We start from the raw sequence: 26512 nt of genomic DNA, 5'->3' as shown, positions 1-26512 counted from the left end.
CAAAATGCAGTAGGTATGAATACTGGAATATGTTTGAAAGTGCGCTTTTCTTGTGAAGAAGACTTGCATGTATCTTAGTCCTTGATAAGATATACAAGTTTCAAGATGTACATGACAATGTATAGTAGTTACCCAGGTTAGAAGACTAAAAGTGTAGCCTGCTATTTGACATGCTAGTAAGTTACTGATTTCCTTGGTTGATGTACACAGGTACACATATGGGAAGAATGTTGAAGGTCAGGGGAAGGTGACTGTCATGATGAGGAGTGCAGGCAGTGACTACAGGCCAACTGACAACAGTATTGAACTCAATGCTATTGCTGTAAGTTTCTGCTCCTTGTAGCCAGCAATAGAAAAAGTTCACTCTTACATGTGCACTGTAACTGATACTGATACTGATACACACTGTTGCTGATACCTTTTCTATTTCTTGTTGTGTAACTGGTCTCATACCAAAGCTTATAATGTATCTCAATATTTAGTCATCTCTGATATTGCAGGCATTGTTGGACAATTCAAACTGTTCCCATTGATGTACATGCATGTAAAAAAGATATATTCCCTGAATACTTGATGTGGTTACTGTAGACATTGACCCATATTAAAGGCATATATTGTCAGATTAACTTCTCTTCCTGAACATGAGGATACATGTACACAAGTATTGATTGGTAAGAGACAACAGATGACAGTGATTTCACAGTGATTTCAATATTCAGCTTAGTATGTAACATCCTGTATCGGTGTCTATATAGCCGGTACAACCGCCCTTCAGGGTAACACACTAGCTTTGCAGGCACGGCAGCAACTGGCTTTACAGATCCTTTAGTTTACAGATTTGGATCTGAAGAAAAAAGTGCTCTGAAAGAACATAAAGCTATTAGGACGAATGCATTGTTCTACTTGTAGTAGTAGTAGTATAGTAGTAGTAGTAGTAGTAGTAGTAGTCCATTGTGTTTTAGGGATCCTGAAAAATAGATTTCATGACCTCTGTTTCAGATGACTGAAGGAAGTGGGAGTTTCCAGTTCTCTCGTGTAGACATTGAGAGCCTGTACCACCCAGACTCGATGTACTATGGCAGCTACCAACTAGAACTGATCGTAGAGGTGACAGAGGGTCTTACTGGTATGTATGGAAAGAGAAAATGTGAACCAGTGATGCCTTTCTTAAAGCATTTTGTTGCTTTCTTCTTTTAGGATTTTTTATGATAAAGATGGCATGCATGTTGTTCCTGTGGGATTAGCCAGAATGCTTTCTGCTGTTTTCTCCAGCATTATATCGTACAGGGATTATGCTTTGAAAGCTCAGATAATGCTTGCAGGCTAAGAACACGCATGCACATATTCCATTTCTTGACCACCAATTTGTGGGATTTTCCCTTACAGCCCTTGTACCAACATATATTACCTAATAGTGTATGATGCACAAAGTCATAATGCATATATCTTCTACTATTAGGAAATACACAGGAAGCTACCAAAGAGTTGGACCTGGTACAGACCAAGTACAAGCTGGAGTTCTTTAACACGCCAGATAACTTCAAACCAGGGCTTCAGTATACTGCTTACGTATGTATCTACTTACATTGCATCACAAGTAGGAGTGGTGTTGACTATGTATTAGGGTAGCAGGGATGGGTATTAAAGTAGGATCAGACTAGTTGTCTTCCAGTGTCAGCCCATGATGAGGACTTTTTTTAAATTCAAGGCTTTGAAAGATTATGTCAGGTCTGATGAATGTCTTCTAATGCTACCTGTTAGTTTTTCTGTTCAAGCCCCATTGACATGACGCTAACAGATGCAACCTTGTGTACATCTCATTATACACACACTGTAATAATTTCTTTCAGCTCTTATGGTTACTAAAAGGGATTTTCCAAATGCAGACTACTGACTGACAAGTCATATTCTGGCCCAAACATTCTCAGTCTGTTTCATAACTTGTGACTAAGAATGACGACAGAGACCCATGAGACATTTCTTACAGATATTCGAGGTCAATATTTGTTTTTGTTTTTTAACTGTTACAGCTGAGGACATCTTACCATGATGGCACCCCCATGCTTGGAATGGATCTTGCCCAACCTGTTACTCTGACCAAGAGCTATGGTTATAACGGCCCAACAGCCCCTCCTCCAGAGGAGCTGACCATTCCCCAGTCAGGGGTGATCAAGATAGTAACGGACGTGCCCTCTGATGCAAACTCAATGTCACTTAGTGTAAGTTTGGTCTCTGATGATGGTTCCTTTATATTAACCATTATTGATGTTATATGACGGCTGATGATGATGATGTTGTATGACATAATGAATGGATGTGTGTGATGTGATCGTAATAGATGAAAGAATTTATAATAGTTAAGTTAAGATAACAGAAAACAACACTCATTCGAGGTTTCAAGTAATGACTGTTAAAGTTTTGTAATGTCCAGATGAGTTATTAGAGAACAGAATTTTGCGGGTAATTTTGTCCCACTGTGATTATGAAAGAAGCATGTAGGAAATGACTTGCCTCCTTGTATAGTCATCATAAGCTCAGCTCTCCTGAATGGTATCATCCCCCAAAATGTTGGTCTTCAAGTTCAAATACAGAATGTCTGAAAGTCATGCTACGCTTCAATGTCATTGGAAAAACATAATAATTTCACTACGAAAGGACGTTTCTTTCCTTTACATTTATTTTTGTGTAAGAAAATGTTGTAGAGTTGATCACCCGTGTTGTAAATTTTACAGGTAACGTACAATGACATTTCGGAGACAGCTGCATCGCACTCTGCTGAGATGGCAGAGTCACCCTCCAGCAGCTACATCCAGGTCATTACAAGCACACCAGAGGTCATGGTAAGCCACACACACTTAATGTCCCCTTTCTTTGATTTGTGTTCAAAATTTGTTGAGATTTAAAAAGAAACTTGAAAAAAATTAAGGTGAAGGTAAAAAAATATTTATGATGCTAGGACTGATCTTTATGACTTTCATTCCTTGCTGATCATGACTCCTCTACTTTTTCATGATAAAATCTTACATTTCCTGTTTATTCTTACTAACAGGCAGGAGATGCCGCACAGTTCACAGTCAAAAGTACCACTCCCATCAGCTACTTCTCCTACCAGGTGAGCTCACAGAGGTTAGAAAGTAGAATGATACAATAGCTGACATTTTTTGCAGCATTTGAAGAGTGCTTTGATTAATCATCTGAAATTGTATAGGACTGTATGAAGAGTACAAACGCTACAAAAAAAGTCCAAGGCTTTGTTTTGCTGAATTTAATAGTATTGAAAACATCATGGAATATAGCCAGTTTTTTGTCTTTATTTGTTCACCTAGTGGCAAGCAGAACTGTCTTTACAGTCACTTAGTATGGTAATTGTTAATTCTGTGCTCATGGCTGTTTTCTATGAATGTTCATAGACAGATAAGTGATAAACTGTAACTCAGGTTGTTGTACATATCTGGTGAATATCACATAGAGACACATTGTGATCATAATGCCACCCTTTCAGATCCTATCCAGAGGCAACATTGTCGCAGCAGACAGGGTTGACGTGACCCCAGAAGACACCCTGAAGTCCTTCACCGTGCCCACCGTTGCCCAGATGGCTCCCTCCTCACGTATGGTGGTGTACTGGATGACCGACACAGGAGAGGTCTGCAACGATGGACTGACGTTTACAGTCAAGGGGGCCTTTGAGAACCAGGTGTGTTGTCATGCCATGATGCAATATGATACACAGTAGGTACATGTATATGGAAGTAGGCTGAAATTGGGCTAAAATGATTAAGAACGACTCATGACCAAATGCCTACTAGACTAGTTGATAAAACTCCATGCTCACTATGGAATGGGCATGACACAAAAGATGTCCAAATGTGATGACCAGAGAAAGAAAAATGACATGACTTCTAGAGAACAAACCATCGATAAGGTGTACAATACAACTGCAATAGAATGTTGTTAGGTGTAGGGTGTTGGTTCCAGGAAACATTGTGATTGTTTTTGTCAGGTTTCCCTGAGTTACGACAAGGACCGAGCGGAGCCTGCAGAGGACATTGCTGTGACGGTTCGTGCTGACCCTGACTCCCTGGTGGCACTGCTGACAGTGGACCAGAGTGTCCTGCTCCTGGCAAGTGGCAACGACATCACTCAGGAAAAGGTGAGTGCTATCCCACTTTGTAGTTTTCACTTTGGGCACGCGTGTACTTTTTGTTTGTTTAACAAGGGTAAGGTATCATACAGAGCTTTGGCAAGATTAAATAAAGGTACAAACAAACATGTATTGTAACATACATAGGAACTTTGTAAGATGATAACTAAATGACAATTTGTCTGTACCCAAACATGCCATTTTGCTTCTCAGTCATAAATGTTGGCATCCATGCCAATCTGTAAGGACTATTTTGCCTTTCTTTTTGCATTTGGCCCTTGACCACATGCAATGGTATTGCAGTGTTCATTAGCATGATGCCCCGTGTGCGTACCTGCAGGTATTGGCTGAGCTAGAGGAGTATGATCCTGCCGAGGACAGCTCAGGCTTGGGGGGACCGGAAATCATGTGGCGCCGTCGGAAGAGGTCCATCTGGTGGCCCATGCCAACATCTGGTGCTGATGCACACGCTGTGTTTGAGGTACTCGGAGTTACCTTGAACTCTCTTTCCTTCCCATCATTTTTATCACCAAGCAAAAATCATTCTGATTTGTCAATAACTTGAGATGTTTGGATGTCCTTTCCTAAAGGTGTCTCCTGTGATGAGAACTTTGCTTGCCATCTCCTTATCCTAATTACAGTAGATTTGTTTAAGTTGCCGCACTTAAATTTTGCCACAAGGTGAAAATCAAGAGTTTGTGGTTAAAATATGTATGTGTTGGCGGTGTGATGAGTTTCCAGTGATGAGAGAGCTCACTACAAAACCGCAAACATATTTAATGATTAACAGTACCAGTCCTGGAGTAAATTTTGATTTTTGTGCCTTGACAATATCCAGAATGCTGGCGTGATTGTCATCACAGATGCCATGGTGTACCAGAAACAGCCAGACTACTGTAAGTCCAATCCTATTATGAATCTAGATGCTTTGCTCCCTGAAAATCAATTTGATTTGCTTGATGTAAATGAAGTGCAACTGTCTAACAGATTTTGTTGTTTGAGAAAATGCCATATTGGGAGTAGCATATTTTATGAAGAATTGTATGCCTCCATTAGAACTTTTGATACTAACTAATTGTCCTGTTTTGTGATTTTTTGTTTTTGTATGTGTTGCCATCATAATCATTTGTCTCTTTCTTAATAATCTTTTACAAATTTTGTAAGATTGTCTGCATATGTATCATGCAGCATATTTGTCAGCTCTACTGAGAAAGACATTATATATACTGTACTGTTAAAATAGTGAAATGACGCCTGGCATGGGCATATATGATTATCAGATGCGTGAAAAGTCATATGAATGAGTTCAAATACACTGTTCCTTCTTTGATGAAACAGTTATGATTATTTTGTGACTTGATCATAAAATGTATTTTAGGGCATTTGCATATTTTATCATCCGTGTGTTGCTAGATGATGTTATTTGTGTTTCTTTAACTAAAGATGTAGAACTAATCATTCGAAAGGATTGTTGTGCCAATATTGAATAGCTTTGCACTGTTACTTTGCAAATCAAGACCCACTGCTACCTGCCACCAAATGGGCCCAAACTAGTCTGATAATGACATACCAGGAAAAGTTTTCAATCACTTTTGCAGCAGCGTAGATGGTTGAAAATGTTCTGAGTTATACACATGCATTGTGTAATTCTTTTATTGGGGATACCACAGTCTTTCCCAAATACCAGCCTCGTGCATTTTTGCTTAATCCAAATCCTTCATCATGAAATAGAATCACAGCGACATGATGCTGTGAGCACTTTGTAGTCCTGATCAAGAAAAAATGGACTCATTTAGACTGATAGTTACGTTGCATATCCTAAAGTTGTCTTCCAAATTAAAGCAGTCTGTCACTGTGCAAAAACGTTGTCATTGGCCCTCAGTGTGAGGTCTTACAGGTAATAGTCATGAACAACATTCTCTCAGACCGTTTTTATTGTGACTCCAAGGGTGGAATTTTGATGGCCCGTTTCCTGGAGTGCTAGACAACATAATGTTTGGACCTCAGTTGGAGATTGCTGCTGCTGGCGGTGGAGTTGACTTTTTGAGTGATGGAGGAGGAGGTGGCGCTGCTTTGCAGGAGGTCAAACAAGTACGGTCCTTCTTCCCCGAAACTTGGCTGTGGACCAGTGCAAGATCAGGGTAAAAACATGCCAAAGAACTCCAATCCTACCAGAATCATCAAATAAACAAAAATGATTAACAGGACCAAAACTTCAATCAATGGAAACATCAGCAATCATGATCAACCTGGATGTAGTGTTGATTTTTACAAAATTTATCAAAGTTTGAATGAAGCATAGCAAATCTTTGGTTTTTGTAACCTTCTGCTGTCTGTCCCTTTCCTCTGATGCCTATAAGTAAATGTCATACACAACCACAAAAAGATTAGTGTTATTAAATGACCCCGCAGTGAAATTTTGAAGATAAAGCAATGGAGGTGGACTCAGTTGGTTCTGCATTTTGCTTACTGTACATGTTTTTATGGAGCATGTGCATGTCTTGTCAGAACATGTCTGCATTTGTTATCTGACTTTGGTGGCAGATGTAGTTTTATGTGCCTCTGGATTTGCAAAGGAACAGTGTAAACAACCTAAATTACCTAATGACTTATGGAGGTCCCAACAGTTGTTGATGTGACTGGTTGAGGATGACCGTTACTAATTCCAACAGTCTGAGTTTGTGGTTTGACTTTAAAACATGTGACCTATAGCTAAAAAATGCTGTTTTACTGACCAAGGATTGAAAGAAATAGTCTTTGTGGCCTTTCATGTGTTATGGTTTGTTGCCACTCAGAACATAGTCAAAAGAGATGCGTGGCATTTGCAAATGTTGAAAGTTCTAGATTATATTCTCCAAAACCAGCTGTCTCAAACAGCCACTTTTGTCATGATACGAAGGGTGGCAATGGGGAATACTACCAGTGGCGCAGTTTGACAACTTGGCACTACCAGGAATTGTGGCCCAAGAGTCCCTTGCTGGTGCAGTAGGTCCTGTAATGGATCTTGGAGGTGGCTCTGCTCTGCAAGAGGTCAAACAAGTACGGTCCTTCTTCCCAGAAACTTGGCTGTGGACCAGTGCAAGATCAGGGTAAAAAACAAAACGCATCCCAAACAATTCCACCAATCGTACCCAGGATCAGCAAACTAATCAACAGGTGATTCTCGGAACCAAAACTTCAATCAAGTAAATCGACAGCAGGCAATTTCAAACATGATGCATCTAATTCTATCAATTTTTGTCAAAGTCTGAATGAAGTATGAAGATCCAATTTTTTTACTCTCCTTCCCTGTTATGTTCCTTTCCACTGATGATGCCTATAAAAATTTTGGCATATACCACCTCGAGCAAAAATTACATCAGCATATCAAGCAAGGTGTCTAGAGGTTAAGAGCAAACTCCATTTGAAATGTTGAAGCATAAAAGATGGATTTTACTCAACCTTGCTGCAGTACAGGTAACCAGAGACTCTTTGTGACCCTAGATTTTATTTAGAGACTTGAAGCTGCTCTTGAAGTGCAACAAGTTACCAGTGCATGTTTCCTTGTGCATCAAGTTTGAAGTGACATGGATTGAAAGTTGCTGACACTGGCCAGGGATGGTAGAGCATAACGATTACAATGGGATTGGGACGGCCTTCATTGATGTAGTATTAGCAAGCACAGGTCCTGATGAGATCGGTTTGGACGATTATTGTCTGATGGAGATGTCAAGGGCGCACTCCTTCTTCCTCAAGTGGGAGAGCACAGTAGCAGGGTACCACTGGAACTGGAGCACAGTAGATGTTGCTACTCAGCACATCGATATCATGTTAGAACATGCCTTCTATCTAAAGATTCAGAGAAAATGCCTTCCATCTGAAAATTCAGTCATTATCAACTGTTTGTTCCCACTCTTGGTGGCAGACAACAGTCAGAGTACCTCTTGACTTGCAAAGTGACAGTGCAAACGTAGGTTAATTTTTAGGTTGATCAAGCCTATGAGGAACCTAGAAACAGGTTATAATCCTGGTTCAAGTATCTCTTCAACTCCAATCAGTCTGAAGACAATACCGTAACTTACAACGGTTATAAGATTGTGAAATGAAATGCGCCCAATGGCCATCTGAGTCTAACCAAAGATTTAAAAAAACTACCGGCATCGCTGTGATGATAAGGATAATCATATGGTTTTCTGCTACTCAGACCAAATCAAGGGACATTTGTGGCAAGTTTTAGATTTGATGTTCCTTTAAGTATATCAGGCTGAGTCTCAAATAGCCAATCTTGTCATGACACAAAGGGTGGCAATGGGGAATACACCCAGTGGCATTAGAGGACGGCTTTCTGCAACCTCCAATGTTGATCCAAGAGTCTCTTGCTGGTGTAATGGATCCCTCACAAAGTCTGGGAGGAGGTGGCACTGCTCTGCAAGAGGTCAAACAAGTGCGGTCCTTCTTCCCTGAGACTTGGCTGTGGAGCAATGCAAGAGCAGGGTAAAAACATCCCAAACAACGTCACCAATCCTACCCAGAATCATCATGTAAATCATACTGATTCTCTACATCACATCTCAATGATTCAAAAGAAGCTGCTGTTAAAGCTGGATGCAATCTTTGATATGGAAATAATCAAAATGATAGAAATTTTTGGGCTGAAAGATCAAAATCCATTAATTGGAAGCAATTTTTTGCCCTTGACGATTTTTGTACATGTTATTTCTAGCAGAGACATGTCGACAGTTTTTATTACAGCTTGTTTTGTTTAAAAATTTGATTTGGCTCTAAGTTACCAATCAAATTCTAAGGAATTTAGTTGATTAGACTTAGAGGTTCTGCTCTTAGCAAGGTCCATGATCATGGATGAAATGTGTCCTCGGCTCCAAACAGCAATCAGTTATAATTTTTCCCATGGTCAAAATGTAAACATGGCTGTCTCCAAATGTTGATAGAAACATATTGACCTTCTACCTACTGCCCTCTACTGAAAGTAGTACAACCTGAAGTGTCAAAGCAAGGAAAAGATAAAAAAAGAAGTTCATGACGTGCATAGCAATTGAGACATAGCGCATTAACTAGGACAAAACGTTGTTGTGGCATTTGTTCCTGTTGCTATTCATTTGATTGCTTTTCTGAGCCCCAAGGTTTTGATATTTTTTTATTACAGTCATGAACTACTGGGAACATAATTATACAATGTACATACAAGCGGGCGTCAACTCTAAGATTCCATCCAGTTATGAGTTTGTTCTCCCCAGTATATGACTTACAAAGTGACATTTGGTTAGAGGCAGTGTTGTGTATCACCTACCTGGGAACCAACTCAAAGTTATGAATTTCTATCTCCCCTTCAAACGCAAGACTGGCCAGAGATGGAGTACTATGATCATGTAGAGTATGACGATTACGATGCAATCAGACCAGCCTTCATGGACGTTGCTGTAGCAGGTTTAGGGCCCGACGAGATCCGATTGGTCGACGACCAACTGAGGGAGGTGTCAAGGGTGCGGTCCTTCTTCCCCGAGACCTGGCTGTGGGAGAGCACAGTATCAGGGTACTACTGGAACTGGAGCACAGTAGATGTCGTTACTCAGCACAAATGTGTTAGAAGACAGATTGAAACATCTCGCTCTTTAAAGAGGAGGACATAGACTGCAAGGAGGATGCATGGCTTAGTAGGAGTAATGTTGGCTAACACAACAGTCTATTGGCATATTCTCTTCCTCTGAGAATATGCTGTTCTCCTGTCCTTTGTGTTAGTTATATATCAGTGGTATAAGCATATACAGTAGTAGGTAACCATGAGTCTTGTTTTACTAACTTTGTAGTTGTTTGTCGTGACTGATGCATTGGTGTTCATACACAGTATCTCCTTTTTTACCCACGAGACATTCAACACTTGAAAGGAAAATATGTAGGACAGGTAATGAAGTAATGTACCAAGTCTTCAATGCAATGTTAGTTATTGGTGGACTCTCAGACACATGCGAAATGTTTTGAACATTGGCTACACAATCTTTTCTGCCAGTTTATCTCGGAAGAATACCTGTCTTCAAACACAACATTGCAGTAGAAGATGCTGTGGCTGACGGAAACTTCTTTAGAAAGTCATCTGCCTCAGGGGGCGGCGGCAGCCTGCAGGGAGTCAAACGTGTCCGCAGCTTCTTCCCAGAAACATGGCTGTGGACAAAAACAACTGCAGGGTAACAAACAGCACATAGACCTGTGACAGAAAACACCTCTCCGTTACCCTGCACAGTTTTTTTTTTCTTTTAATAATAACGAGTTTGCTCAGTGCAAGACCACAGGGACCACTTCTGGAAACTGAACTAACACTTACTGAAGCAGCATCTCTTCTCCCTAAGTCAGGAACATCAAGATCTAGACAAGTCCGACGAACTGAACCAATAGGATAAGCAGGGGTTATGAAAGCTGCTCAGGAAGTTCCCTACCCCATTTAGCCGGAATGATTTCGATCCACTCACACTGGGAGGGACCCCTATTCTTTGTGGTTGGCTTGTCTCCCCATATAGATATACTACAAATACTGTATGTTTCCTGTGAGTGGTGAGTTTTAAATTCAGTGATATGAAGGAGAAACTGAGAAGGACAGAATAACAAAACTACTTTTATCACACTAAAAGTTAAACTTTAGCCTTACCTGACATTATCAGTTTGATGTACATCTCTAGTGGCTTTGTTGTGCTTTGACATGTTTGATATGGTAGAGGAAACAGATAGCTTAGAACTGGCAATTGTTTGGGAAAGGTTGAAGTGTTAGACAGAAGATGTGTCTGTGCACGGACTTGGTGGATGTTGTGACTGCTGAATTGTTGATAAAGGAGGACTTGTCATAAGAGGAAGTGGCCATGTTGGGAAGGAGACTAGGTCAAGTATTCTGTGCCTCATTGGAAATCGCCTGTATTTTCTGTGCCAGGATCTGCTGCAGGATGTGGTGATTTCATCTGTAACATGCTCTCAGTTTCTTCTCTGATGAAAGCCGCTATTGGAGGAAACAAGTGGAGGGAAACAATGGCCTCAGGGCCCACCACTTCCACAGAACAATGGAACAGATTATTCTCTCACAAACTATTAGGCAAAATTCAAACATCAACTGTGAATGAATCTGACGCAACTAGTGAGCAGTAACATAACCCTTTAAACCATGAGAATCATATCATCATCAGTTGCTTTATTATCAAATTATGGTACATATCAAACGTTCATTTGGTGAAAAATAAGTCCTTAAATTTGAAAGCAATTTGGATCTAAAAATGTTAACTAAAGGTGGTTGGACATCATGGGACCTGCTGTTTATGCGGCATTTTCCTGTGAGCAGTCTGGGAGCTAAGGTGTACTTAATTGGATTCTATGAAATGGATATATTGACAGTTTTCCGACTTTTCCTGACAGCTGGGCCATTTTTTGGTCGTGGAATGGAGGAGGAGTTCATGCCGGACATGGCATTCATGCCAGCTGCAGCCGCAGATGGAGCTGATGGAGGAGGGTTTGGCGGTGGAGGGGGCCTGCAGGAGGTCAAACGTGTCCGCAGCTTCTTCCCCGAAACATGGCTGTGGACAAAAACAACTGCGGGGTAACAAAAAGACAGCGAAACATGTCTATGGAGATGCACTCCTCCTGCGCTGTTGCACTGGAGCACCTTTCCCTCACACTAACCACCATGTAAACTCTACTCTCAGACTGGCAGCAGTGAAAGTTAAAATTCCAGTGATTCGGGACTGAGAGGGACAGACTTGCAAAACCTGACATGTACAAAAAGACCTACCAGTAGAGTTAGGGACAATGGGAAGGAATCATAACTGGGTTTACTAAACATTCTATTTCAGATATACGTATATACGTATATCTCACTACAATTTATGTAACTTTGCCTACATACATACATGCTACATACTGTATACCAGTATCAATATTCACAGGCACTGCATTCAACCTTTATGTACTCTCTGATGCTAGAAGTACATGTATAATGTAGATTATTTTTGGTCAGGCAGCACTCAGGCAGGCAGGAAAAGGGTTAAGGTGACTGCATGGTGTTCTGTGGTGATGTTGCCTAGCTTTTGGTCCACTTATTGCTGTCACTGACATTTAGTTGGTCATCTGCCCTTACATGCAACACAACAGGCATGCAGTGGCTTGGATACTATTAGACTTCAATGAGGGGAACAAGTGCGGTCCTCAGGAAACGTGCCTCCAGCAGTTGTATCCCAATTTCTTCTTCCCCTTTGGGGAAAGTAGGTGGTAACCTAAGAGATCTGTGTCAGGTGAAAGGATCGTCACACACCAACAGCAGGGTCTTAGCTATCTTGTCTGTTAAGTTGTCTCGTGTCTGATGCCTGACATTTCTTGCCTCCCGGTGGTTTCATGTTGTTTTGGGCCATCGCGAGCATCATGGTTGTTACCTTGTGGCCTGTGGATCATACAGTTCAGAGATTTCCCTATTGAAGCAGTAAGGGATACAACACATCTCTCAAAATTTAAGAATGGAAGCTTGTGTTTAGCAGATGACGGGCAAAAGTGTAAAACTCTGTGTCCATCCTACAAGGATTCTTTGCAGAGATCCATGGTTGGGGAAGAAGCAAGAATAGGGTAGCTTCAACCAACAGTATAATGGGCACCTTTAGACTAAATCTGTTCAGGCACAGTTCCCCTGCATGGCTAAATTGTTTGTAAGAGCGGTAATTTTCTACCTGCCCTTCCACATTTGTTCATGTTTGCAGAATACCATTTCAAGCAGTTTACAATTTTCAGGTTGGACATCGTGGGAGCTGAATACTGTTTGTTACTACTTCGTTTTCTGAAAGCAGCCTGTAGGAACCTCAGTGCACTCATTTCAGTTTCGTTCTTGTAGATTAAATATTGACCGCTGTATGACTTTTCCAAACAGTTTACTTTATGCGTGAGGATGAGTTCATGAAGATGGATGATGCCATGGAAATGATGCCAGCTGCAGCCGCAGGAGAATCTGCTGGAGGAGGGGGCGGTGGTGGAGGGGGCCTGCAGGAGGTCAGACGTGTCCGCAGTTTCTTCCCTGAAACATGGCTGTGGACACAAACAACTGCAGGGTAACAAAAAGACAGCAAACCATGTCCCTGGAGATGCACTCCTCCTGCACTGCACTGGAGCATCTTTCCCTCACACTAACCAACATGTACACTCTACTCTCAGACTGGCAGCATGGAAAGTGATTTGGAACTGAAAGGGACAGACTTGCAAAACCTGACATGTACAAAAAGACCTACCGGTAGTGTTAGGGACAATGGGAAGGAATCATAACTGGGTTTACTTAACATTCTATTTCAGATATACGTAATCATCTATATCTCACTACATTGTATGTAACACGCCTACCGACATAACACTGTATATCAGTATTCACAGGCACTGCATTGAGCTTTTATATGGGCTCTGTTGCCTGAAGTACAGTGTATATGTAGATTATTTTTGTTGAGGCAGAACTCAGCAGGAAAATGGTTAAGGTGACTTCTCTTCATGGTGTTCTGTGGTGATATTCCCTAGTTTATCATCCGCCCTTAGATAAAACACAACAGGCATGCAGTGGCTTGAATAATATTAGACTTCAATGAGGGGAACAAGTGCAGTCCTCAGAACACATACCTCCAGCAAAGTTGTACCCAGTTTTCTTCTTCCCCTTTGGGGAAAGTAGGTGACGTGGTAACCTAAGAGGGATGAGAAAGGATCCTCACACACCAACAGCGGGGTCTTGGCTATCTTGCCTGTTAAGTTGTCTCGTGTCTGATGCCTGACATTTCTTGCCTCCTGGTGGTTTTACATTGTTTTGGGCCATCGCGAGCATCATGGTTGTTACTTTGTGGCCTGTGGATCATACAGTTCTAAGATTTCCATATTGAAGCAGGAAGGAATACAACACATCTCTCAAAATTGGAATGACCCGGGGGCAAAAGTGTAAAACACTGTCCATCCTACAAAGATCTTATGCAGAGACCCACTACAACTTTCTTCAACCAAAAGTATAATGGGCATCTTTAGACTAAATCTGTAAAGGGAAACTTCCCCTGTATGGCTTTGTAAGAGTTGTGACTTGCTACCTGCCCTTTCACATTTCAAGGAGTTTACAATTTTCAGGTTGGACATTGTGGAATACTGTTTCTATAGCAAGCTACTACTTCATTGCCTGCAAGGACCTACAGACTGTAGGAGCCCCTATGCACTGATTAACATTAACCCCTGTTTGACTTTTCCAAACAGTTTACCCTATGCTTGAAGATGCGTTCATGGATATGGATCATGCCATGGAAATGATGCCAGCTGCAGCTGCTGGTCCTGTAGAATCTGCTGGAGGAGGCAACGGGGGCCTGCAGGAGGTCAAACGTGTCCGCAGCTTCTTCCCCGAAACATGGCTGTGGACAAAAGCAACTGCTGGGTAACTTAAACACGGCATAACACGTCCCTGGAGATGCACCCCTCTTCAGCAGTGTCTTTCCCTCACACTAATTATCATGTGCTGTGTACTCTCAGACTGGCAGTTACAAAAGTTCTAATTTCTGTGAGTTGGAGGAAGAACTAAGAGGGTCAGGATTGCAAAATTTTGTGTACCTTTAACCATGGAACGGTATCGGAAGTGGGAAACTTCTTACATTCTACTATGTGATTCATATTTGTTATTCAAATCTTACAATGTGACGGTTCACTGCCTAACTTTTATCTGTCCAAAACATGTACCCAGCTGTCATATTGACTTCATCTGTTCAACTTTTTCCTGCTGTCAGTGCTCATGCTTGAAGCAAATAGAAATGTAAAGTCAGCAGGGTGGGGAAAAAGGCCATTTCTGATACTGATGTATGGTGATATTGTCTTAGTTGTGGTAATGGTACTCCATGCTGATCAGAAGCACGCCACTACAGAAGAAGTGACTACAGTTGCCCGCTTGGTGAGGATGTTCGGGTTGTCACACGCCTCCACCCAACTGTCCAGCTTCTGCCTCAACAAGTTCTGAGCCTAAGTACAGAGGAAAAACTGGTTTAAAAACAATTCAGCTCAACATCACTATTTTCATATTGCTTTATGCTGGTTGTTGGCCTCCAAGCCAAATGTATGACACAAAGAATGACATCATGGCCGATGTTGTAGGCATGTTATACAGTAGGCCTTTTACCTGAGTTGTTTGGGGATTTATGGAGAGAAGGTTTGCTGCAAATAGTAACCTATGGAACATATCCACTGCTTTGTCATAAAGAGTTTGAAGCTCTGTTCAAGAACATCTGCAGCTTTTCCCCTGTGGAGAAAGTCGGTGGTAATCTCAAGGTTGTGGTAAAGGTAGACAGTAGGATTCGTTGTTTGAAGTTAGTTGTCCAATGTATAGCTGCCTGCTGAATCATGGCTGTTAAATCGTCTTGCATCTTTTATTTGTCATTCCTATAGGAGAATAGTTTCTGTTGTACATATTCTGAAGTCTTTACACATGGTAGCTGCAACCAACACCAACAATGCATTGTCTGAGCATTCCAGTGTTTTACAGTAGCTCATGTTAACTGCCAACAACTGGAGAGAATCATGCAAAAGTTGGGGTTAGGAAGGATGACTTTCTCTTCAGACTGGACATTCGATGGAGGGTTCTCCTCTGGAAGGATCGTCTTCGGAGAGTTTCTCCTTTTTCGGTGGCAGCAGCCCAAAGGAAGTCAAACGTGTCTGCAGCTTCTTTCCCAAAATATGTCTGTGAACGATACATTTGCAGGGTAAAATAAACACAGCATAACACATCTCTGCAGATTCACACCTGCAGGGAGCCTGCTGTTACAGACTGAGGTTTTTACAGAAGGTATTGCTATGAAGCATGGCAACAGAAGCAAACAGTTGCAGTGTAACATTTACACATTCAAGGAAACTATCAGGACACACCCTTTCCAGTCATCAAACGAGATAACATGCCTCACACCTACGTTAGCTACATTGACCTTATATGGAGAAAATTTAAGGCCAGCCACTCAGGCACTTCTCAGACAAGATGGAATCTGCCTGTATGTTGAGATAATGGAGATCATCCTTTGTAAGCAGAAAGAATGGTACAGTATCTGTTGTTGGTGTGTGTGTGGAAATGGAAAATTGCAAAGAAAATGGATCCAGGAAGTTCTTCTTAGGGATCAGGTTGTTCAAAGATACATTATAGGCAGTTATAGCAACAATGCATTGCATGACAATGACAATTTTTTTTCTGTCAATTGACAATTTCTTACAGATTAACAGTTCCACAGTGGCTGTGTTGTCTCTGTTCGTTCTGTGTATGTCTGTTGTCAACCCTCCATGGTTGTTCTGCTCAGTTTGCAGCAGTCGCATTTGGTATATGGAATTGGATTTGAAATAATATTGGCATCGTTGGAAGATATCACGATTTTCAACATAACTATTCATTATTTCAAGTTTTTAGGCTACCGGATGTAGACTTTGGCTTTGCATTGGCTGGTGTGGCAGAGGATGGTGTGGCAGAGGATGACAGTAATCGTAAGGGTATGGACAGGGTTCCATTTGAAGAGAAGTCTGACCATGCTAATGGTGGCCTGCGGGAAGTCAAACGTGTCCGCAGCTTCTTCCCAGAAACTTGGCTGTTTGACCAAGCAACTGCAGGGTAACACAAGCACTGTAACACAATGTCAAATCAAACATTTCCTTTCCTCTGCACTCTTCACTGGTGTCTCTGAACACCACATTCTGTCAGAAGACTGTAACAAGCAACATGAGGCAGGAAGAGTTAAGAAGTTGTTGACTCCGTTTGCTGTTTCCCTGTTCTCTGGAACTTGACATTGTGCATGGTCTGTTGTCTAAGCTGGATACAGCCAACTTGCCTGCATGGCATAAGGAATAAGGACTTGTACCAGATTTCAGTGATGAAGACCAAGTATGGAGATTGAATGAACTACAAAATCTCAATTAGGATCAATAAAGAAATTTCCCCTGCGATACGGTTATGAAGACTAAGAGTGCTCAATGTACCTCACCTCTTTTTGCACTTTACTAACAGTTAACTGCATGACTATACCTCTGATATGTATATGAACTAACTGCATGACTTTCCTGTTAGTACTCCGTGGTCCCTCGATCTCCTTTGCAATGCCAGCGCATTTTGGTGATATGCCCCGAATGGAGTCAAGCGTGATACAGGAAGGGAAGGGGGAGTCATTAATGGCTGTCAGTAAAGTCCGGACCTACTTTCCAGAAACATGGCTTTGGACCAAAGCAAGAGCAGGGTACAGCTAGATTACTATTGTTAGTTAGTTAGTTAGTTAGTTAGCTATTTCCTCCAAGCAACACTAACACTTGTAGCACAGATGATCTTGTTTTATGTTTGTCAGTATCCTTACATTTTACCCTATCTCCTGTCTCTGTCCTTTCCTCCCTTCTTCCTTCCTGAAAACTGTTACATGTAGATGTACATGTACTAGTGTGAAGAGGTAGGACCCAAAGTCTTTTCAAACTTGGTAGCTGTGCACTAGTTTGTTTTTTCTTTTCCGTGGATTCTTGATCTTTATCATTGAAGCATCTAAAAGAAAAGAGCTAATTGGCCATCATTTGTATCCTCTTAACAGAAGAAAATACTTCCTAATGAAAAAACTGAATGTCACAGTATTCCCTTGATTGAAGAGACTTTGGTTATAATTAAGGCATAATCAGCTAATATATCTTAACCATAGTTTTGTTGACTAGGCAGCACATTTAGATCAGTTGCTACCAAACTAACCTCCATGCTCTGTAGACTGCTATTTTTTCTGAGTTAGACTGACTGATTGATATATTTTTAAGTGGATTTTGACTGACATTGTTCGGGCTCTACCAGGAAATCTTGGTCAGGAGTAGTTGGGAATCATGAGTAGCTTACAGATAATAAGAATTGCAGATATCTGATTCTTTGTAAGACTACCATCTGCCTTCCCCTCCCCTCCTGATCAATTTTCCTGGTGTACCCATTTCAACATTGAACATTACTGAAACCAGTTAAAAGCAGTTTGAAAACCCAGCTTTATGTTTATGGTAGTGCAGCAAATATAACCCTGTCACTTAAAACAAAGTCTATCAGTTCATTCTGTCTATCATAATCATTAATCTCAACAAGAGTCATAGATTTTTCTGTTGGCAAATGGTCCGATTATGAAACATTACAGCAATGCTTGGCTGACGAATTAAATTAGATCAATGAGATATGGCTAATTCAAATGCCATGATAATGTGTGCTGCAGTGCCCACATTTTGCTACTCTACCATACTTTGAAGTCTATTTTGACACTCTTCTCACATTGCTCTCAGACTAGCAAGAGTTTTTCTTTTGTTAACACATTCAGACCCTGTTTACTGAGACAGATCTTACAGTTTACTCACCTGTGGATGTCTTCCTTAGGTCTGACGGTACAGCTGTATTCACATCGACTGTGCCAGACACTATGACGTCCTGGATAGCCAGTGCATTTGCTCTGAACGACAACAGTGGCCTTGGGGTGGCAGATACACCTGCGTCGGTAGGGATAGTATTAGGAGACATAAAATATAGTGACTCAATGGGGAAAATGATTATAGAGCTGGGAACTGCTGTAAGATAACATTGTCTAAAATATTGACATGTTGAATAGTGCTATGAGAGCATTATGATGCTCTTCAAACTTTCAGCAGACTGAAGCTTAACCTTTTCAATGCTGATTTTTGTTTCTTTAGACTGAATAATCTTGCCAAGTAATGGAAATGTCCAACATCAAAGAGAAGGTTGATACAGTTCAAGAGCTTTACAGTACCTTATGTTATTGCCAAACATTCAAGCTGTTTAGATCTATCTAGTAACATTATCTTATTCAGTGATTGTACAGTCATGTATACCTCAAGTATTTTTCCAATGAAAGGTTTATGGTATGATGGTACATCCATTCCCAATGCTGTTTTATGTTTTAGATGGAGGCTTTCCGTCCGTTCTTCGTGTCGCTGAACCTTCCCTACTCTGTAGTCAACAAAGAGCAGACGGCAATTCAAGCCCTGGTCTTTAACTACATGGACGTTGACATGGATGTGAGTCAGGCTACAATTTTACACAGTCTTTGTGGTTGTCTTGAACCTAAACTATAACAGCAGAATATGTTGAAATATAGATTTTTGGCGAATTTTTTTTAAAAATCAAACAAAACAAATTCGCCAAAATTCTATAATTCAAAATATTCACATAGCCACGCGTCATTCTTTAAGTATTACTATCATGTACATTCCTGCAAAGTTATATTGATGAACATCGAAGCATAAGCCAAGGAGAGCATTTTTTCTAAAAAAGGGGCATGGCCTTATAAATCTTGATGATGTAATCATGACATCATACTAATTTGCACAAATTATCACCTTGCTATAAGGTACTACCTGAAAAAAAATAAGGTTGAGGAAGGTTTATAAAACTTAAGAAAGGGTTTTTTCAAAAACATACCAAAATTCCTCAGCCACCCTTAGACAATACCTTAAAGTTTAGTGAAAATGTCAATTTTCCTTACACCATGAAATTTTGCTACTGTGAACTTAAAGTGAATTACAGTATTTCAGTAGATCTGACACTGACATGTCTCTGCCCACCCCCCAGGTGACCGTGACCTTGGAGGGGTCGGATGGCTTCATGCACCTTGTGATGGACACAAACGATGTCAACTCCATTGGTACTGAAACGGCAGGCAATCAGGCTGTGGTACTGACCGTTCCTGCTGGCACCTCCAGGTCCAAATCCTTCCCCATAGTCCCCAAGAGGTTTGGGGCCATCCCCATCAAGGTGTCGGCCCAGTCCACGCTGGCTGCTGATGCTGTGGAGAGGCAGCTGCTTGTGGAGGTGAGGGCGGTAATGATGACAGCATCAGACTTGAGGCAGATCTGATCAGATTAGTACAGATGAGGATATCTGGTAGTTCAGTTAATGCAGTTGACACTATGTAATGGTTAAAGATTGTTGTGGGTGATTTACTTTTAATTTGAAGAAGTTGCACCAGGCTTTGGCAGATAGTGTAGATAGTGTGTAGCACAGATTATTTTCTTCTTTTTGCCAAGATGAAAGTAGAGATGGTCTCAGCAAAATCTTGTCACAGAGATTGAAGATATTTGAGGTTGTGTAGTCTTATTAGTTAAGTACTGCCTTAACTACCATATATTATATAATTGGGCGGTGAGTGGGGACAGCTGTGTCCATCAGTTTTGATGCAGTTCTGGTCGAAAGAAAGCTGGGGATCAATCAGGCGGTCGGTGAGCTTAGAAATAGAAGACAGCTCACGGCGAAATACCATTAAGGCGACTTAAGTATATCTAACATTACCTTAACTGATTGTCTAATACAGTATTGCCATGATCTGTTTGTTTAGCCTGAGGGAGAACAGAAAGAGTACACCAAGTCTGTCATACTGGACCTTGGTGACAGCGGTGGTGACGTCACACAGACCCTGTCCCTGTCTCTGCCCCCAAGTGGCATGGTGGATGGGTCAGCTTATTGCCGTGTGTCTGTTATGGGTAAGCATATCTGTTACCTGTTAATGAGCCAATTAAGGACCCTTTGCCATTACACACTCATGTTCTGAATTGTTATTTTTCTATTCAGTCAGGCTTGTTCAGTGTAACTGCAGTCAGTAAGAGTGTAGCATTATGTGGGAAAAGGACGTTAAGTCAGTTGTTTCATGTTTAAAGGGAGGCACACCTCACTTATCCGAAAAGAACCCACTGCAGTTATTGATAAAGAGTAGGGGCTTGCCTCGTGTGTGTTGGATGAAAGGAACTGGTCCCTTACACAGCCTGCATTTACCATTGTCAAGTACAGATCTGACAAACAAATAAATACTTGTGTTTTTTGTACAGGTGATATGATGGGCTCAACCATCAGTGGGTTGGACAGCCTACTTCAGATGCCACATGGCTGTGGTGAACAGACTATGATCACCTTTGCACCCAACGTCTATGTGATGTACTACCTGGACCAGACAGACCAGGTCACCCCAGAGATTGAGGAGAAGGCCTTGAAGTTCATGACCTCAGGTAAGGGGCACTCAGTTTTAGATCTGATGTGTCAATGTATCTTACAGTAGTTGAGGGTATGTATGTATGAGCTACCTCGAATCAAAGACGTGTAAATTGCACATCAATTGCTCCTCTTTAACGTGTCTTTGAACTGAATAAATGGCTGATCTCCCAAATTACACTGAGGAACTTTTCTTTGAGATCTTAGGACTCCTTATTCACTGCTGTTACAATCACTCAAATAGACAGACTGCAAAAGAAGCAACATATTGTGTAGTGTTGGTCAACCTCCTGGTTGGATGACTTCCATTATATACCATTACATACATGTAACTGTAATCTGAAAAGTTTCATTCAAGTCTAATCCATTGTTATCATGTCCCCAGGTTATCAGCGTGAACTGACCTACACACACAACGATGGGTCCTTTAGTGCGTTTGGAACAAGTGATGACTCTGGTAGCTCATGGTTGGTGATGTTAACTAATTCATCCTATTATGTATTAGTGAATTATGAAGAACTGGGCAATCACCTGTCCAAGTTAGTTAGTAACACTTTTAATCCCGCTTGAAAGCATCCTCCGCTCAACAAGTTGTTGTACTCGAGTTGTCAAAAAGTATGACTCTTGATCATAAGTATTGAGTAGAGGAATGTGCAATGTGCAATGGTGGTTAGGGTGATCTTGCACTTGACTATGTAGGTTTTGTGTTTTTGGAGTGGCATATTTTTTCCTTCAATACATTGTATCATGATCACCAATGATGGATCCATTTTCTCTCAATCCAGGCTGACAGCATTTGTCGTGAAGTCCTTTGCACAGGCAGCAAAGTTCACCTTCATCGACCCAAAGGTTCAGGCCAAGGCTGTTCGTTGGCTGATGAATCAACAGCAGAGCAATGGGGTTTTCACAGAACCAGGCAGGGTTATCCACAAGGAAATGCAGGTAAGAAATACTATGCTTTGGAAGAATTGTCCAACTGTTAGGGATTTTGCAGAATGTAGGAAAGTCAAATGTTACCTTGTTGCCTATATGCTGTAGTTTGTGCTTCTATGACATGGCATCAATACAACTTGACTTCGCTGTATTTTGTGCTCCCCAGTATAGCATAATCATTATGCATGTGTGACGACAATTCTGTTGTTTGATACCATAGAAATATAACACAAAGTGTGCAAATCATCAGATTCCAAAAGTCTTTAAAGAGAAAAGTTTAGGCAATCTAAAATTTTGGATACACATGTTAATTCCAGGGAAAATAGATATACAAGGTAGTAGCATCCAAACTGTTTAGCAAACATTGCCTGGACTACAATGCAATGTCTGTCTGTTGGATGTAGGGAGGTCTGTCCTCTGACGTGACAATGACATCCTATATTTTGGTGGGCCTGATGGAGTACAACAAATTCCTGTCCACACTGGATGCCCCTGATAGTGATGTGAGTGTGTCTCCTTTGTTTGTGACTTACATCATACCTATAATTGCATATATTCAAAATGTGTTTAGTACAATGTCCTTGTAAATTGTCAATTATAGTAGGATTGGTCAGTGGACCAATCGTAGGGAATTACTCTGGAGGAAGCGACCTCTGACCTCCGCTCGTGCCACGTTCATTCTTGCGACATCCGCCATTCTGAATGACTGGGCTCGCCTCCCGCTCAACGTTCCGTCCGAAAATTTCGCCCCTCTTGAGCTTTCCCCAACAGCAGGGCCGCGGTGTTGAATATCTAGCTACTTTCTAATTTAGATTCAGCACTACCACTACAACTAACTACTTTTCCACTATGCGGTTTGGGGCCCTCACTACCCTCGGCTTGGCCGTTGATGTCTTTGTACAACCAATAAGCCTCTATCACAGAGCAGATTCACATTAATCCGTGATGAAATTGTAGAAACCCGGTTGATTTTGTATTGATTAAAATGCAGTCTATCTGAGTGATTTAAGGTAAGTGATGCCCATGTAATATGTCTGTCTGTCTTTAGCAATACTGGTAATGAATGCCAGCAACAAATTTGTCACAAGCACATTTTTTATACAGTACAACGTACTAATAAATGAGACTCCAAAGTCCTAACTTCTACTCCCCTTTGTGTATCTGCAGAAGGTGGACGTGACCGGGGCCAGAGATCTAGCTGTGTCATTCCTGGAGAGTAGGCTTGACAGTGAGACAGATGTCTACACTGTCGTCACCATGACCTATGCCCTCACGCTGGCTGGCAGTAGCAGGAAGGACGATGCCTTCCAGAAGATGAACTCCTTGGCAACAACAGATGGTAGGAAGGACAATTTATTGTTTGACAGCTAATGAATTCTTAGCATGTTCATTGTCATCATCATCTTGTCACGCTGGTTGCACTGATGTCCATGACTCTCCTCCTTTACCTCTCCCTGTTCTCCATAGCTCTAGGTAGGTCGTCAAAAGTGCAGCCTTGCACGGTTGATTAATTTAGGTTGTGCATGGTCTGATTTGGCCATGCATTGCTACCCATAGAAGACCATTGCTTGTTCGCATTTGACTTTGAGCATGTTCACGTTTGTCATATTACAAGTACACGTGACCATAACAGTGTCCAGCCTGTGTGTTCAGCTTCATTACCATTGCTTCACAAGGTGAATTGTGACCATGTTGTTCTGTCTTAGCCGGACAGAAGTACTGGACGAAGGGAGAGAGTGCCACTCCACCCCCAGTCAGCGATGACCTGATGTGGACACCCCCGTACCATGACACGCCTTCCGCCGATGTGGAGATGACGGCGTACGCACTCCTGACGTACCTGGCCAGGGACAACATGATTGAGGGGATTCCCATCATGAAGTGGCTGTCAGAACAGAGGAACGCATACGGAGGGTACTCCTCCACACAGGTAGCTGTCTTCATCATGTCTACATCAGAACTGTTATCTATCCATTCATTGATTTAAATTCATCCAATTACTGCATAACTCTTTCAAAAGAAGTTGCTGGTCATCTGATACAAGACCTACGTGTAAATAGGAACTCGGTGAGAAATTATCATACATGTATGTACATTGTATAGTAGTTCTCTGGAAAATAACAGTATTGCCATCTGTATAAGGAGAATAAAGTGTTAACAGGAAGTTTGGGAGGATCCAGCTGTCTTGCCAAGTTGTCTGACCAGTCATGAGGGATCTTGATTATTGTTCATCCACAGGACACAGTTGTGGGTTTGGAGGCGCTGGGCTACTTTGCTGCTGGGGTTCGTGCAGGGGGACTGGACATGACTGTCACCATCACTTCAGACACAGATGCTGACTTCTCTCACACTTTCACTGTTAACGACCAGAATGCCATCGTCCTGCAGCAAGTAGAGGTGAGGGCCTAGCGAGTGTAGCTGGTGGGCTGTATAGCCCAGTGAGTGTAGCTGGTGGGCTGTATAGGATTCACTTTGATTGAAAGATATGTTGATGAAGCAATGATCATGCTGTCTATATTAATGCAAGAACATAAAGTGCAGGGAGTAAAATGATGATATCCACTAGTCTTAGTCTTGAAGCAGTATGAGTATGATATTTTACATGTATGTGTTTTTGTTTTGGGTCATTGTCTTGTATTATTTGTTTGTGATCATTGACTGCATGGGGAATACATTAAGGAAAATGCTCAAACTAGTTCAGGTGTTTTCATAAAGTTACTAATTGTGTCAAGATCATACAAATCAGCATACAATTTGCATATCATTTTAGATTTGTGACATACTGTGGTACTCTTTGACAAGTAGATAAATATGTAATGCAGAGCTTTTCTTCTCAGTCACAGACTGCATGCATTTTGTATTTCAACAGTTCACTTTCAGCTTCAATCCATATTTACTAGGTTGGTCTGAACATTGAATGCCAGAAGGTCATTTGAAAGGTAAGCTGTTGCCTGTCATCCTTGTTCAGGCTTGTTTCATATCTGTTGTTACGTTTTTTTGTCCAGATCCCTAATGTGAGTGGGACACTTTCTGCACGTGCCCAGGGACAGGGAATGGGTCTGCTGCAGGTATGATTTCTATTCCATTCCATTCCAGCCTTCATGCAAACATGGCAACATTTTCGTACACATATTGCAAGAATGATGTGTAGACATAGATCTATCGCCTGCATGTGTATTCCCATGACTATGTTGGTCTGCATTTTGAATGACATGATAAGCATTGCGGAGATGACACAAATCAGGTTAAAAGAAACAAAAAGCTCTCTTAAGCTAGGACAGATTGACTGGAGGGTGTTAAACAACATGAAGCTTTCTTAGTGTGGCATTATTACCTCCATGAAAACGGAGTGTCAGTGTGTGTTTTTGTTTGTCTGGGTGTGCGTCCACAGTTATGTCAATATTGCAGAGTGGCAGGATGTAAGGCAGAAATGGTTTAATAGGATACTTGAAGAGTTGGAAGTATGATTTGGCTTGGGTCCTATAGTGCTGTTAAGAGTCAGGAAGTGATTGCAGGCAATTGGACCATGTTCTAGATGACTCATGGCTACACCTACACAGTAATGTCAGGTTGTTAGGAGTACCCACTTAGAACTTGTCACAATGATGTTCAGCCAATTGTATCTGGCTCTTGTAATTTCATATAGTGTTGTAATGTAGGAGTGTTTAGGATTGTTAGCTATGGAGTCGACAGCTACGATGTTTTCTGTTCCAGCTCTTTGTGCGGTACAATGTTGATGTGGTGGACCCAGTTCCATCCTTTGGTCTGACGGCAGTTGTCAAGAACAGCGACACCAACTCTGTCACCTGTGAGACCTGTGGACAGTAAGTAACCCTAACTGTTGGACAGCCTTGTTATGGAGTTGACTTCATTGTAGCATCGTGTAAAGTTATTCAAAGCATTTGCATAGAAGAATGCAATTTGATTGGTAGGAATCTGATGTACAAACTGCAAATACTTGAATGTGCATTTGTAGCAGGGGTAGTAATCTAGGCATATCAACATGTACAGCATGTCATCGGGTTACCTGAAATAAGTTCACTGCCAAGCAGAGGGTGGTTGGGTTTGCTTCTGTTCATCTTGTGCTTTTAGCTTGCTAAGGAAAACTCTAGCTCTCTAAGGCAGAAACAGAAAAATTGACATACATTGTATTAAAAATCACTATTTTGAGCATACCATCTTGTACTGATTTTTTAAAACATCATAGATTTTTAAAAAATTCTGCACAGGTACCGGTTGGGTGGGAGCAGTGGTATGGCTGTGATGGAGATAGGCCTTCCTTCTGGCTTCTATGTGGAGGAGGCTGACCTGATGGCCCTGGTGGCGAACCAGAACTTGCCAACACTTAAGAGAGCTGAGCGTTCAACCGACAACAAGAAGGCTGTTCTCTACTTTGATGAGGTCTGTAAAAGTACACGTAACAGCACTTCAATTCTTTCTGGCTTTTCATC

At 41.5% G+C, this 26512-nt stretch overlaps 1 protein-coding gene across 12 annotated transcripts in view; it reads left to right on the top strand.

Annotated features, from left to right (window-relative positions):
* Positions 1-26512, top strand: part of LOC136439256 (CD109 antigen-like) — a 35920-nt gene that overhangs the window by 7863 nt on the left and 1545 nt on the right. For 3 of the 12 annotated variants that reach the window (XM_066434558.1, XM_066434559.1, XM_066434548.1), the window contains exons 10-34: positions 211-322; positions 1000-1126; positions 1460-1569; positions 2031-2219; positions 2733-2840; positions 3050-3112; positions 3503-3697; positions 4004-4153; positions 4485-4625; positions 4983-5040; positions 16541-16745; positions 18510-18627; positions 19052-19165; positions 19719-19958; positions 20482-20626; positions 20969-21145; positions 21514-21595; positions 21914-22070; positions 22466-22564; positions 23229-23400; positions 23768-23991; positions 24300-24458; positions 25067-25129; positions 25776-25885; positions 26291-26462. In XM_066434558.1, coding sequence (XP_066290655.1) covers positions 211-322; positions 1000-1126; positions 1460-1569; positions 2031-2219; positions 2733-2840; positions 3050-3112; positions 3503-3697; positions 4004-4153; positions 4485-4625; positions 4983-5040; positions 16541-16745; positions 18510-18627; positions 19052-19165; positions 19719-19958; positions 20482-20626; positions 20969-21145; positions 21514-21595; positions 21914-22070; positions 22466-22564; positions 23229-23400; positions 23768-23991; positions 24300-24458; positions 25067-25129; positions 25776-25885; positions 26291-26462 — 3490 coding nt within the window. Of the gene's footprint in view, positions 1-210; positions 323-999; positions 1127-1459; positions 1570-2030; positions 2220-2732; positions 2841-3049; positions 3113-3502; positions 3698-4003; positions 4154-4484; positions 4626-4982; positions 5041-6092; positions 6286-7043; positions 7234-8424; positions 8618-9481; positions 9675-10148; positions 10324-11533; positions 11715-13028; positions 13207-14371; positions 14547-16540; positions 16746-17198; positions 17365-18509; positions 18628-19051; positions 19166-19718; positions 19959-20481; positions 20627-20968; positions 21146-21513; positions 21596-21913; positions 22071-22465; positions 22565-23228; positions 23401-23767; positions 23992-24299; positions 24459-25066; positions 25130-25775; positions 25886-26290; positions 26463-26512 lie in introns of all 12 variants that reach the window. The other 9 variants (XM_066434560.1, XM_066434557.1, XM_066434554.1 and 6 more) reach the window with 9 other exon arrangements.

This window comes from Branchiostoma lanceolatum, chromosome 7, assembly GCF_035083965.1.
Source record: "Branchiostoma lanceolatum isolate klBraLanc5 chromosome 7, klBraLanc5.hap2, whole genome shotgun sequence".
Taxonomy (NCBI): Eukaryota; Metazoa; Chordata; class Leptocardii; order Amphioxiformes; family Branchiostomatidae; genus Branchiostoma; species Branchiostoma lanceolatum.
The sequence above is the reverse complement of the archived record's forward strand: the minus strand, read 5'-3'. Positions and strand labels throughout refer to the sequence as shown.